The sequence below is a fragment of the Betta splendens genome, chromosome 16, assembly GCF_900634795.4.
Source record: "Betta splendens chromosome 16, fBetSpl5.4, whole genome shotgun sequence".
Lineage (NCBI taxonomy): Eukaryota > Metazoa > Chordata > Actinopteri > Anabantiformes > Osphronemidae > Betta > Betta splendens.
This window is the reverse complement of record NC_040896.2, coordinates 5307308-5320747: the sequence shown is the minus strand read 5'-3', so window position 1 is coordinate 5320747 and position 13440 is coordinate 5307308. Positions and strand designations below refer to the sequence as shown.

The following is a 13440-nucleotide window of genomic DNA, read 5'->3' as shown; positions in this document are numbered from 1 at the left end:
CTTTAAGTGAAGCCTTTTCAGGGTGTGAGGAGTCTTCTGGTTCTTCCATATAAAGAACGGCCTGTGGTTCTGAGCAGAAATGTTGCATGCTTTTGTGCCGGGCTTGGTGACTGGGGAGGTGTTTGCTGTGCAGCTGTGTTTACACTGAATCATGGAGGCAAAGCTTCTTTGTAAACTAGAACAAATTGCCAGAGGTTTCATGTCGTCCTCTGTTCTTACCCCGTCCTCTTCCCCCTGTCAGACCATCAGGGCCACATCTTCCCTAGGTGACCCCCGTGTGACCTACAACCTGGAGGAGGGTCAGGTGCCAGAAACCAACATGCCGATACGGTTCTACATGAAGCCCAACCGGGCCGATGGCTCCACATCCATCCTGGTGGCTGAGAACCTTGACTACGAAACAACGCGTTTCTTCACGCTCAGAGTGCGAGTCCAGAACGTCGCCGCAGTTCCACTGGCCTCCTTCACCACCGTGTACGTCAACGTGACAGGTGAGACGCAACGTGCCTCCCCTCGCTGTGCCTCCCCTCCCCTCGTTGTGCCTCCTCTCCCTTTGTTGTGCCTCCCCTCCCATTATTGTGCCTTCTCTCCCCTCGCTGTGCCTCCTCTCCCTTTGCTGTGCCTCCTCTCCCTTTGCTGTGCCTCCCTTTGCTGTGCCTCCTCTCCCTTTGTTGTGCCTCCCCTCGCTGTGCCTCCTCCCCCTTCGCCGTGCCTCACCTCCCTTCGTTGTGCCTCCTCTCCCCTCACAGTGCCTCCCCTCCCTTTGCTGTGCCTCCTCTCCCCTTGTTGTGCCTCCCCTCGCTGTGCCTCCCCTCCTTTTGCTGTGCCTCCTCTCCCCTTTTTGTGCCTCCCCTCCTTTTTTCTGTGCCTCTTCTCCACTCGTTGTGGCTCCCTTTGTTGTTCCTCTCATCGCTGTGCCTCCCCTCCCTTTGCTGTGCCTCTTCTCCCTCCACCGTGATTCCCCCATCAGCATCAGTAGGGGGGAGGGCTTTGACTTTGGATTTGAACAGATCAACATCGAACGCTGTAATTGGCTTAGCAGAGCTTGAGGTTAGTTGACAAGCTGCTTTGTAGAATTGTGGAGGCGTGTCTGGAAAATATTTCTTCACTAATGACTCAGTTTTCACTAGTGGGAGTGCGGTCCAGGTTGGACAGTGTGTGGATCTATTCAAATCAATTCAATTTTATTTATATAGCGCAAAATCACAACAAAGTTATCTCAAGGCACTTTACAAAGTAAGGTGTAAGACCTCACACAACTAAACCCAACAAATCCCACATACAGCAAGCATTTAATTTGACAGCAACAGTGGAGAGGAAAAACTCCTCTCTAACGAGGAAGAAACCTCGAGCAGAACCAGGCTGGATGTTGGCGGCCATCTGCCTCGACCGGTTGGGGTGAGAGGATAGAGAGAGAGAAAAGCAACAACAAAAAACAACAGAGCACAGGCAGGACGGTTGGACCAGGGACTGGATACAGGCAGGATGGTTGGATCCGCAGCTGCCCATCACAACACCAAACTTTGAGTCAAATGATACCTGTAGGTGAGGACAGAGTGGAGGAGAGAGAGAGAGAGAGAGAAAGAGAGAGAGAGAGAGAGAGAGAGAGAGGGAGAGAAGCACAACTACTGGAGATAAAGAGACAAGGTTAGTTGAACATAGAACAACGATGGGAGGTTATTGGACAGAAGAGGTAGAAGGAAACAGAGGAGCTCAGTGTATAAATTAAGTCCCCCAGCAGTCTATGTCCGTTGCAGCTTAACTAAGAGATGGTTCCTGTGACTAACAATCATTGCCTGTGACCTGAACCATCTCTAACTATAACCTTTATCAAAAAGGAAGGTTTTAAGCCTAATCTTAAAGGTGGAGAGTGTGTCAGCTTCTCGAACCTGAAGAGGGAGCTGGTTCCAGAGGAGAGGAGCTTGATAGCTAAAAGCTCTGCCTCTCGTTCTATATTTAAAGACTCTAGGAACCACAAGTAGCCCAGCTCTCTAAAAACGAAGCGTTCTGCTGGGAGCATAAGGAACTAAGAGGTCTTTAAGATAAGAAGGAGCTTTATCATTGAGTACTTTGTAGGTGAGTAGGAGAATTTTAAATTCTATCCTACATTTTACAGGCAGCCAGTGTAGAGAAGCTAATGTAGGAGAAATGTGATCTCTCTTTCTAAGTCCTGTCAGAACTCTGGCTGCAGCATTTTGAATAAGCTGTAGGCTTTTTAAGGAGCTGTTAGGACATTCTATGAGTAAGCAGTTACAGTAGTCCAGCCTAGAGGTAACAAATGCATGAATCAGTTTCTCTGCATCGCTCTGAGAGAGGATGCTTCTGATTTTAGCTATATTTCTAAGTTCTGGAGATTTGTTTGATGTATGATGTAAAAGAGAGATCCTGATGACACCAAGGTTCCTCAAAGTAGAATCTGAAGCTAATGTTATGCCATCCAGGGTGGCTATCTGACTCAATAGTCTCTCTCTCAGATTTTTAGGCCCAACAATAAGAATTTCAGTTTTATCTGAATTAAGTTGAAGGAAGTTTTGGGACATCCAGGATTTGATGTCTTTTAAACAACCCTGAAGTTTGACTAGTTGATCTGTTTCATTTGGTTCCAAGGACATATATAAGTATCACCTGCGTAACAATGAAAATTAATAGAATGCTTTCAAATAATCTCACCTAGAGGAGACATGTATAGGCTAAACAAAATTGGACCAAACACAGAACCCTGTGGTACTCCATAGCTAATCCTTGTGAGAAGAATTTCTCATTAACATGAACAAACTGGAATCTGTTCAACAAATAGGATTTAAACCATCCCAATGCTGTTCCTTTAATCCCGATTCTATGTTATAGTGTCTGTAATAGAATATTATGATCAATTGTATCAAAGGCAGCACTAAGATCTAACAAGACAAGGGCAGAAAGTAGACCATTGTCCGAAGCTAATAGAAGATCATTAGTGACTCTAACCAGAGCTGTTTCTGTGCTATGATGTTTTCTAAATCCTGACTGAAAATCTTCATACAGGTTATTTCTACTCAGGTGGTCAGATAATTGTTTAGCCACGATTTTTTCAAGAATCTTGGAAATAAAGGGTAAATTTGAAATGGGCCTATAGTTGGCTAGTTCTCCAGGGTCCAGGGTTTGTTTTTTCAATAGAGGTTTGACCACAGCCACCTTAAAAGCCTGTGGTACATAGCCTAAATGTAAAGATTGGTTGATTTGATTTAATATGGACGAGCTGATTAAAGGTAGAACTTCTTAGAGTCTGGTTGGGATTGGATCTAAAAGACAAGTGGAGGACTTGGAAGAGTTGATTATTGAGGTTAACTCCATATGAGTTATGGGGAAGAAGCTGTCTAGGTAAGACAGAGGATTTGGTAAATTTAAAGTTGATGGATCTAGACAGTGCTTTCTGTCATTTGGAAGAGGTCGCTGCTGAATGTTTTTTCTAATGGCGATAATTTTATTATTAAAGTAGTTCATAAAGTCATTGCTGCTGAGATTTACGGGGATAGAAGGCTTAACACAGCTATTACTCTTAGTCAGCCTGGCTACAGTGCTGAAAAGAAACCAGTGGTTGTTTTTGTTTTCCTCAATTAGGGAGGAATGATATGTTTTTCTAGCAGCACAAAGTGCTTTTTTATATTTTATTAGACTGTCCTTCCATGCAATGCAGTTTACATTTATTTTGTTGGAACTCCACTGTCTTTCTAGTTGTCTGGTCCTGTGCTTTAGGTTGCGGATCTCTGAGTTATACCACGGAGCTAACCTCCTCTTATTCACTGTCTTCTTCTTCAGAGGAGCCACTGTGTCTAACATTGTACGTAGAGAAGCTGCAGCATCATCTACAAGACAGTCAACCTGTTCATAAGGATCAAAGTGACTGTTCTCCTCTGTGTATCTACAAGACATTGAGGCAAAAGATGATGGAATCATCTGCTTGAATCTGGCAACAGCGTTGTCAGATAAACATCTGCTATAGTAACATTTCTTTCCAGCTATTGTAAGGGCAATTATGCTTAATTCAAAAGTTAATAAGAAATGGTCAGATAACAGAGGTTTTTGAGGAAGAACTATTAAATTATCAATTTCAACCCCATATGTCAGGACAAGATCGAGGGTATGGTTAAAACGATGAGTGGGTTCATTTACCTGCTGTATAAAACCAATAGTGTCTATTAAGGAGTTAAAAGTAGTGCTGAGACAGTTGCTGACAACATCTACATGAATGTTCAAGTCTCCCACTACAATGACTTTATTTAAGAGGAACTGTTTTGATGTTTAAATTAAATTCTGGTAAGTCACTCATGTTTGATTTGTTATCTTGTATAGTTTAGGTGGTCAGGGAGCAGACACAGTCTCTATGCAATAACTAAGACTAAGAGTGGGTGGCGGCTGTAGAGAACATGCAGAGAGGCGTGTAAGACTGCGACTCTCTGTCCTGGGCTCCACTCTGAGTTGGATCTGTCTTCCATAATCATGTCACTGCTGGGAATGTTCCAGAAGCTTCTCTGCCTCTTCTTCACTCTCTTCCTTTCTCTCCATGAGAGTTTATTTCCTGATCTTTTTCTTTTCCTTTTCTCTAATCCACTTCAGTCAACCTTCACATACTTGACAGACTGTATGTGTTCTCCTGCCAGACCTTAAACAATACAAAGACAGATTCAGACAATAGTAAAACATGCTGTTTGTTGCTGTACTTCTTTTCCTTCCCCTCATCAGACGTCAATGACAACGTTCCCTTCTTCCTGTCCTCCATCTACGAGGCCACGGTTCCAGAAGGAGCAGAGATGGGCACGTCAGTGACTCAGGTGTCGGCCACAGACCTGGACTCTGGTCTGCACGGGAAGGTGAGAACCAGCAGCAATTGCCCTGGTTATTGGTTACCTTAGTCCTTGTTGTCAGCTTGCTTGTCTTCTAATTTTCTAATCTTCCGCAGATCCATTATGTGATCCTGAAGGACGAGAGTGGAGACTCACAGTTCTTCAGCATCGACTCGCACAGTGGAGTCATTGTGACCCAAGCCTTATTCGACCGTGAGCAGAAGGCCTCATACCTGATTGAGGTGCAGTCGCAGGACAGCGAGGAATCAGCCCGACCGGGCCAGCAGGGCCAGCCCAACACAGGTAACACACAGGGGAGAGAGCTTAGAGTCTTCTGCCTCCAGAGTCTGAATTTCGTCAAAATGATCGAAAATGACATTCATCTGAACCAAGCCAACACCAGTAAAAGAATCTTTGGTACTTTCATAAAACATTTACATCCTATCTAGACATTACTCTAATCTGAACAAACACACCAACATTTACTTGGGTTTGTCCAAGCAGACACGGCCTACGTCAGGATCTTTGTGGCGGATGTGAATGACAATGCGCCGCAGTTTGCCCAGCCCATGTATGAGGTGAGTTTGAAGGAAGACAAAGAGGTTGGCTTCATCCTCATCACTGTCACCGCCAACGACAAGGATGAAGGTGAGTCTGACACACAGAGATTTCTCCTCCTCATTTCCGCTTCTTTCCTGCATCTCCTTGACTCCTACCTCTGTTCTCATCTTCTTCTCGCTGTCACAACTCAATAGTGAGACCTGCTCCATCCTTGATGTTTGACTCATTGTTTGTGTTTGTACTTCTTTCTCCTCCTCTTCCTTCTTCGCTCTGAAGCAGTGAGCAGGAGAAGGCAAACAACAAACAAATCTGTCCCCCCGCTCTCTGTCCTAATGACGGTGGCATTGTTTCAAAGCCTCTTTACTCAAAAAAATGTGTGACACCTTTGCGTGGATCCACATTTGGGCGGCATGGTGGTGCAGTGGGTAGGTGGGTAGCACTGTCGCCTCACAGCAAGAAGGTTGGGTTCGATTCCCGGAGGCGGCACGCTCTCCCCCGTGCTTGCGTGGGTTCTCTCCGGGTTCTCCCACAGTCCAAAGACGTGCATTAGGTTGATTGGACTCTCTCCATTGCCCGTAGGTGTGAGTGTGTGTGTGAATGGTTGTGTGTCTCTGTGTTGCTCTGCGATGGACTGGCGACCCATCCAGGGTGTACCCTGCCTCTCGCCCATAGCCAGCTGGGTTAGGCTCCAGCACCCCTGTAAGCGGTTTAGAAAATGGATGGATGGATCCACATTTGTATATTCTGTGACTTTTTCATTCATATCTCACACTAGTGTTTCATGAACTTCCTTTTGCTAGGAATTCCCACCCGTTCTCACAGTCTGAGTCACTTCTGAATTGAAACCTCTACTGCAGAGGTCATAAACAAAAGCAGGAAACTGCTCGACACTTGACAAAATATACTGAAAGCTTCATTAACAAGCTACTGCAGAAGACAGAGGAGGAAGAATAAAAGACTCAGCAATAAAAGTTCATCAGCAACTCGAAGTTAGTTAGGTTAAATCTCATATTTTATGTCCTATATTATTCAAACCATTAGTGCTATAATTGTTTAATTGTCCATTACAGCAAATCAAAGTTATATATTGATATGAGTTTATTTAATTTAAGCGCTCATTGAACTCAGCTGTACAGAGTTCTATAAAGAACCTGTAAAGGAAAAATTGTTAGGAACTGATTAATCAATCAATAGTTAAAGTACCAGTACTTAAATGCTATATTAAATCTTAAACGAGGGGGAGTCTGAGGGGGAGACACAAAAATGGGATGTTGTTGGATTAACTAAAATCTGCTGAGTCAGCAGGGAGACGCCTGCTACTTTCGTCCAACACTGACTCTGGGGAGAAGTGACTTTGTGTGTGTTCTTCCTGTCCACGAAAACATACACCTACTGTAGTCACATGTCAATTGCAACATATGATATTTTAATGGCGATTTAAATCAAAATGAAGTTTGCTCTAGTGATGATCTTGGTCCTTAAAAGCTCCCACCTCCAGTCAATGCTTGGGGGACAATTCCCCTCAGGTCTGTCTCACAGAGCAGAGACCTGACCTAAATCTGTCCATATGGCACTGATCATTAGGGAGGATGCTGGGGGCAAAACCGCTGGAGCTGCTCCTGTTACACACATTTACTCCCTTACACACACAGATGCTCGGTGAGTGTCACAGCGGATGGAGCTCAGAGGCTTTTCCTCAACACACACAGACACACAACTCTCCCCAGATGGTGTTTGTCTCCTAATGTCTCCTTGGTGCTTGTACACAGAGAGCAGGACCTGCCTCCGGACTCATGCATCTGTGTGTTTACCATGTCTATATGTTGGCATATAAAGGAGAAGGCAAGGAGACAAGGGAGGACAGGAGGAGACATGGACACAATGAGGAGAAGGGGAAACAAAGGTTGCCGAGAGAAACAGGAGTAGTGGACAGATCAGGAGAGGCCAAGGAAGGAGCAAGAAACGAAACGTGGAAGGAAAGGGAACAGGGACAAAGGAGTAGGACGACAGAAGGAGTAGTCAGGAAAAAAGACAAGCAAGTTAGCAAGATAGTAGACAAGGAAAAGGCCAATGAAAATGAGGGTTGGAAAAGGAAACAGTGAGAAGGTAAATGGTTAGGAAAGGAGGTAAAAAAAAACAGTTAAAGAAAATAAGAAAGGAGCCAAGGAGACAAGATTAATATTCTATGCCGTTCACAATAAAAGATGTCACAAAGATCACATCCTTCAACTCAAAGATGACTCAGGGTGGGCTCACACAAATGAGTCTGAGTGGCTGAAAGCTTCCCGTTGCATTCTAAGGTAGGATGTTCAGTAACAACGGATGTTTGGAAGCTTTTGACTGAGTCTGATTTCAGTTAAGTAACATGCAGCAGCCTCAACCAGATCCAGACAGAGGGTCAGGTAGCATGGGTCGTGATCTGTCAGAGAGGGAGACTGAGGATGAAGAGGGGTCCAATGGAAAGCGGAGCAGCAACTGGTAGATAGGGACACAACAGAAGGAAATTAGTAACTACTACTACTACTACTAATTTGTACTGCTACTACTAACTGGTAACGAAGCCTGATGATCTAGCGACCGTCATGAAACTGCTCTGGTATTAAAATGCTGCGCAGCTGATGGGGCAAAACCTGCCACTGGCAGCTGACCGTGCCCTGAACGACGACCAGCAATACTGAACCAGCCACTAGGTCACGCTCCTCCTCAGGGCGTGACACCCACCTACAAATGCTTGTTTCACTCACCAGCATTCAGTACATCTGTCAGTCAACATGAGAATTGTTCATTCGATACAGACTCCTTTTCTTCACAGGAGCCAATGCCAAACTGCGCTACCAGATCACCTTGGGAAACACCATGGGCACCTTCGATGTGGAGCCGGAGGTGGGCACCATCTTTGTGGCTCAGCCTCTGGACTACGAAACGGAGCAGCGCTATGAGCTGCGGCTGGTTGCTTCTGACGGGAAGTGGGAGAACGAGACGCTTGTGGTGGTTCATGTGGTGAATCTCAACGACGAGGCGCCCATCTTCAGCCAGACAGAGTACAGCGCTGTGGTGACTGAGGAGCTCACCCAGCTGCCGGTTTTCCTTCTAGAGGTGAGACCCTGCACCACACGAATAAGGCGTTGGTTTATCCAGAGCTGCTGATAGTATTACAGCTAATGATTAGCCTGAAGCGACTGTTTCTTACACATTACACGTATGTTCAACACATCAGCTGATGCAGACGCTAGGAGCCTCCTGACAGGAAGGACCCAGAGTTGGCTTCCTCCACCTCTCTATTTGTCACACCTATCTCCACTAACTCACAGTAATATGCAGATGGAAAAGCTGGACCGCATCAGAGTGGCATGACGTTGAGCCTCCACCTGGCAGCTTCCTCTCGCCTGCTAGAATTGATTTGTGGTGACGCGCTTTGAGGCTTGGTGCTGGTCCTCCCCACACGCTCCTCTCCTCTGCTTTTGTTGTTGGTGATTAACTTTTAATTGCGTTTTGTGTTGCTGTGACACACGTGACAGCTGTGGTCCCCTTGTTCAGCGAGGCAGGACAAACCAGGGAGCAATATTAGCGACACAGAGCCGACAGGTGCAGTAGATGATGTACTGTTTCTTCATCACCTGTAGTGCCTCGTTTAAGTCACCGAATTGTTATGTTTAGTTTCACACTTGGCTACTTTTCGCCTCACATGTTTAGATCTTTACCTGAAGACTGGGGTTTTTCACCTCCATATTATGCATTTGTGTAACAACAGGTGTCGGCCACAGATCCGGACCAGGAGGCTGACCAGGCTGCTGTCCGCTACTCACTCCATGGCCAGGGAGCTGACAGTGAATTCACCATAGATGACCGCACCGGGAGAATCTTCGCCGAGCGCCGCCTGGACCGTGAGGAACGTGCTGCCTGGAGGTTCCTAGTCCTTGCAACAGACGAGAAAGGGGCAGGACTCACAGGGTTTGCTGATGTTCTGTTGGAGGTCAGAGACGTCAATGACAACGCACCATTCTTTCCGTGCCCAGCCTTAGAGGTAGACCGATGTTTTGTCGGCCAAGTGTCTGAAAATTCACCTGCAGATACATCTGTCATGGAGATGCGGGCCTTGGACTTAGACGACCCAAATGAGGGCCAACATGCAACTCTGACCTACAGCATCATCAAGAACATTCGCAATGAGATCAACCTCAACCTTTTCTCCATCAACGCTACTACAGGGACCATCCACACAGTGCTGCGCTCCCTGGACCGAGAGGACAAGGACCGGTATCTGGTGGTGGTGGCGGCCAGGGATGGGGGCGGGTTGGCTGGGACAGGAACAGCCACCATACTGGTTTCAGATGTCAACGACCACCCGCCCATCTTTACTCAGAAGGTCTACACCACTCAGGTGAGTTCCCCAAAGAAAGTCAGGCCATTTTCCTCATGGTATTATGAATCAAGGCTGACCTTTGGCTTTGGGTTTTCAGATGACAGAGGACCTAGAGGTGAACAGCGAGGTTCTTGTAGTGTCCACTACAGACGGGGATGAGGGGGAAAATGCTGTGGTCACCTACAGCATTGTTGGGGGTGATGAGTATAGAAAGTTCTTTGTGGAGACAGACAACATGAAGCGACGCGGCGTGATAAAGCTTAAGAAGAAGGTTGATTTTGAGAAAGTCCAGGAGAGGGCTTTTAACCTGACCCTGAAGGCTGAAGACGCTGACTTTTTCAGTCTGGCATCCTGTGTCATTCAGGTAGAAGATTCCAACGATCACGCGCCAGTGTTTCTCCCTCAGTTCTACGAGTTACCCGCCATGTCTGAAGATGTGGCTGTAGGGACCATCGTTGGTCAGGTCACGGCCTACGACCTCGACTCAGGTCAGAATGGACGCTTGTTTTACAGTATCTCTGGAGAGTCTGACCCTTACGGTCAGTTCCAGGTGGACCAGTCAGGTTTCTTGATCGTGGCTGAACCTCTGGACAGGGAGAAATCCTCTCAGCATAGGATCATGGTCTTTGCTACAGATGCTGGAAACCCACCCCTGATCGGCACTGCCATTATTGAGGTGACTGTACTTGACATCAACGACAACGGGCCAGAGTTCGAGGTCTCCTACAGGCCTGTTGTGTGGGAGAACACGGCAGCCCCCCAGGCAGTACGAATGAATGCAACCTCCCTACTGCTCCACGTCACAGATCGTGATGCCTCGAGCAATGCTGGCCCTTTCTCCATACGCCTGCTGAGGCTTACCTCGGACGCCACCAACTTCAACCTGACAGACTTTAGCAACGGCAGCGCTGCCATCACAGCCCTCCGGACCTTTGATCGTGAGCTGCAGAAAGAGCACCGACTCCCCATTCTTATGGTGGACAGCGGCTCTCCTCCTATGAGCTTCACCAGCACGCTGACAGTCGTCATTGGCGACAGAAACGACCACCCCCACTCACCAGGACACACCCACTTCATCGTCTACAGCTATGAGGGTACGTTGAAGGGTTCTGCTCGGCTCTGACCTCGTCATATTCTAAGCCTTTCATTGGAGTCATTCAGTGTCAGAGACGGTCCAGAGGTTTCGTCTGGAGACTAGCTCTTTTTCATTAAACACCTGAGAGCCACACAGTGGAGAACGTCCCCACTGTAGATGGAGAGGTTGGAAAAAGCTTGCTCAAGGGCACGCTCATTGTCTTTTATTGTCCCAGCTCAGCTCTTTTAACCTCCTGCTTGGTGCTGGTGTTCGCCACAGTCAGCTGCTTGCAGCCCATCATTTCTTTAGCATCCAAGGTTTTTGTGTTATGTATTATATATTGTAATAATTAAAGCACTAATAAAAATCCATAATGTACCTCAGCAACACGCCATGAAGCATGAAGTCCCAGGATTGATAGGTGCGTAAGCAGACGTAAGGCAGCTGATTTTAAGGCTAAAGAGATTACAGCACTGCGTTCCACTGCTGGAAGAGGGAAGCACTGCGACACTCAGGACCGGCTCTGGGCATAGGTGAACTAGGCGGTCGCCTAGGGCGCCACCTGCTGGGGGAGCGCCGCTCCAAGCCTTCAGATAAAAACATGTGTAAACGCGCCTGAGGCAGTGGAGCCTCCGCTCAGGCGCAGTAGGACGCAAAATCACAATCTTGCCTAAAGCACCGAAACAATTGTACCCACCCTGCGCAAAATCACGTTTGTGAGCCTGGTGGGGGGCACATAGTCGTGATCGAGTCCCTGGGGGTGGAGAGGTGGTGAGCAGAGGGTGCAAAATCATGTTCTCGCCTAGGCTGCCAACTTGGCCAGGGCTGGCCCTGGCCACACTGTACAAGTCTGCACAGAGAAGCTTCTGTTTTGTCTCTTTGCCCCTTCTTATTGCTCATAGGGAACCAAAACTGATTCCTGCTGCTTCTGTGTGTTTTATTTTCCACTCTGCAGGTTTTCTCCCAACGACTGTGCTTGGGCGGGTTGAGTCCCCTGACCTCGATGACTGGAGTGAGAAGGTGTATTGCTTCGAAGGCAAAGCTTCTAGGTGCGTTCGAGGAGTGTTGTTCACCTCACTACACTTCACCTCACTTCAATTCAACCAAATTCAACTGATCTGTTTTTACTGCACCACTTCACAACAAAGCTAACATCAGGGCACTTTACAAAGCTTAAGGTTTAAGACCTTATACGACTGTTTAGTAGCCACATAGAAAAGCCCAGAGTTGTCAGACGGGCACTTACGACAGCCACGTCAGAGTGAGATAAAGATTCAGGTACAGGCGAAGTAACGTGTTTAATCAACCACAGAACATGGCAGTTCTGACCCATCCCCGTGTTGGAGTAGGTTACTGTGGCAATCAGCCTTCGCGCAGCTAGGTGAGCTCCTGTGTTTTGTGTGGGTCTTCACCTGAGTTTGTTTCCTGTCTAATTAATTGACCCACCTGTTTAGTACTTAAGTCATGCCTTTTGTTTCACCTATTGTTGATGTGTACCCAGTCGTTGCTTAGAAGTTACTTTAGCTAAAGAGAGGAGTTTTTGATGAAGAGGAGTTTTTTGGTTTCCTTTGATGTCTTGTTCCCTGTGAAGGTTTGTGAGTGTCTTGTGTTTTCATGTTCAATGTTAGGTTGGTTTTGCCTGTTGTAACGGAACGTATTTAGTTAGCCTGTGTTAGACAGTGCTGTAAATTAGTTCCTAGTTGTCTCCAGTGATTGTTCCATGTGTCATGTTTAGGATTTTGCCCGTAGTGTTACAGAACATTTTAGGGTTATTGAAGTAGTATTGTTTTCCTGCATAGCAGTGTTCTTTATTCAGTTCTTGCATTTCCGTACTAGAGCTGAGTCCGGCTTTGCAGTGAGTTTGTTTGTGTTTAATAAATCATCTTATGTTAAACTTTTATTTTGTTTGTTGGGTCGTGCAATTGGGGTCTTTCCCTTCGCCCTTTCCCCTGCGACCTGGTCAGTATGATGTGGCCAGGTGAGCTCACAAGTTCAGAGTGGAACCGAGTGTTTCTAGGTAGTGCGACGTGATCGCAGCGGTGCACATAGGCTGTAGTGCCATAAGTCCAAGCTCTGTCATGAGCGTCCTCTGAGCTCTGTGAGAGCTGTAGCTCCCCGCTCAGGTCAGGCGTTAATTCCTCCCTCCATCCCTCTGCATCTCCTCTCCTGTCCCCAGTTCCCTGTTAAGCCACGCCAGTTCGGAACCGGAGTTTATCATAGGGTCCTGTAAAGCCTGGGCGGTTCGGAACCGTACAGGGGGAATTTGTAACAGTTACAGAACTTCAAGCTTCTACTAATCTGATGATTCACACTAAACAGAAACATTCTACTTACCCCACTATTGTGAGCACCACACTCACATCCAAGGTTTTTATCAGTGCTTTGAATGTCCAGGATCTGGTTTGGACTAGTTTTGATCAAAAAGTCCATTCTGTCCACAGTTTGTTGAGCTTCAACAAACTTATGGTGTGTTCATTCACGGAATGGCAGCTTGGAAGCGGTCTGAACGTCCTCCTCTCATGTGACGCATGACAAAGAGAGAGACGAGGAAAGAGTTGCACAGGAAGTGACAGGTTGTACGTTAAATGGGGAAACAAGCACAAAGGTGTGATGTGACAAAA

At 46.8% G+C, this 13440-nt stretch overlaps 1 protein-coding gene across 1 annotated transcript in view; it reads left to right on the top strand.

The window, feature by feature from the left end:
- Positions 1-13440, top strand: part of si:dkey-22o22.2 (neural-cadherin) — an 83254-nt gene that overhangs the window by 55822 nt on the left and 13992 nt on the right. Inside the window, 8 exon segments of the mRNA XM_029128538.3 lie at positions 242-491; positions 4720-4847; positions 4937-5123; positions 5325-5468; positions 8194-8477; positions 9133-9762; positions 9842-10838; positions 11775-11868. Coding sequence (XP_028984371.1) covers positions 242-491; positions 4720-4847; positions 4937-5123; positions 5325-5468; positions 8194-8477; positions 9133-9762; positions 9842-10838; positions 11775-11868 — 2714 coding nt within the window.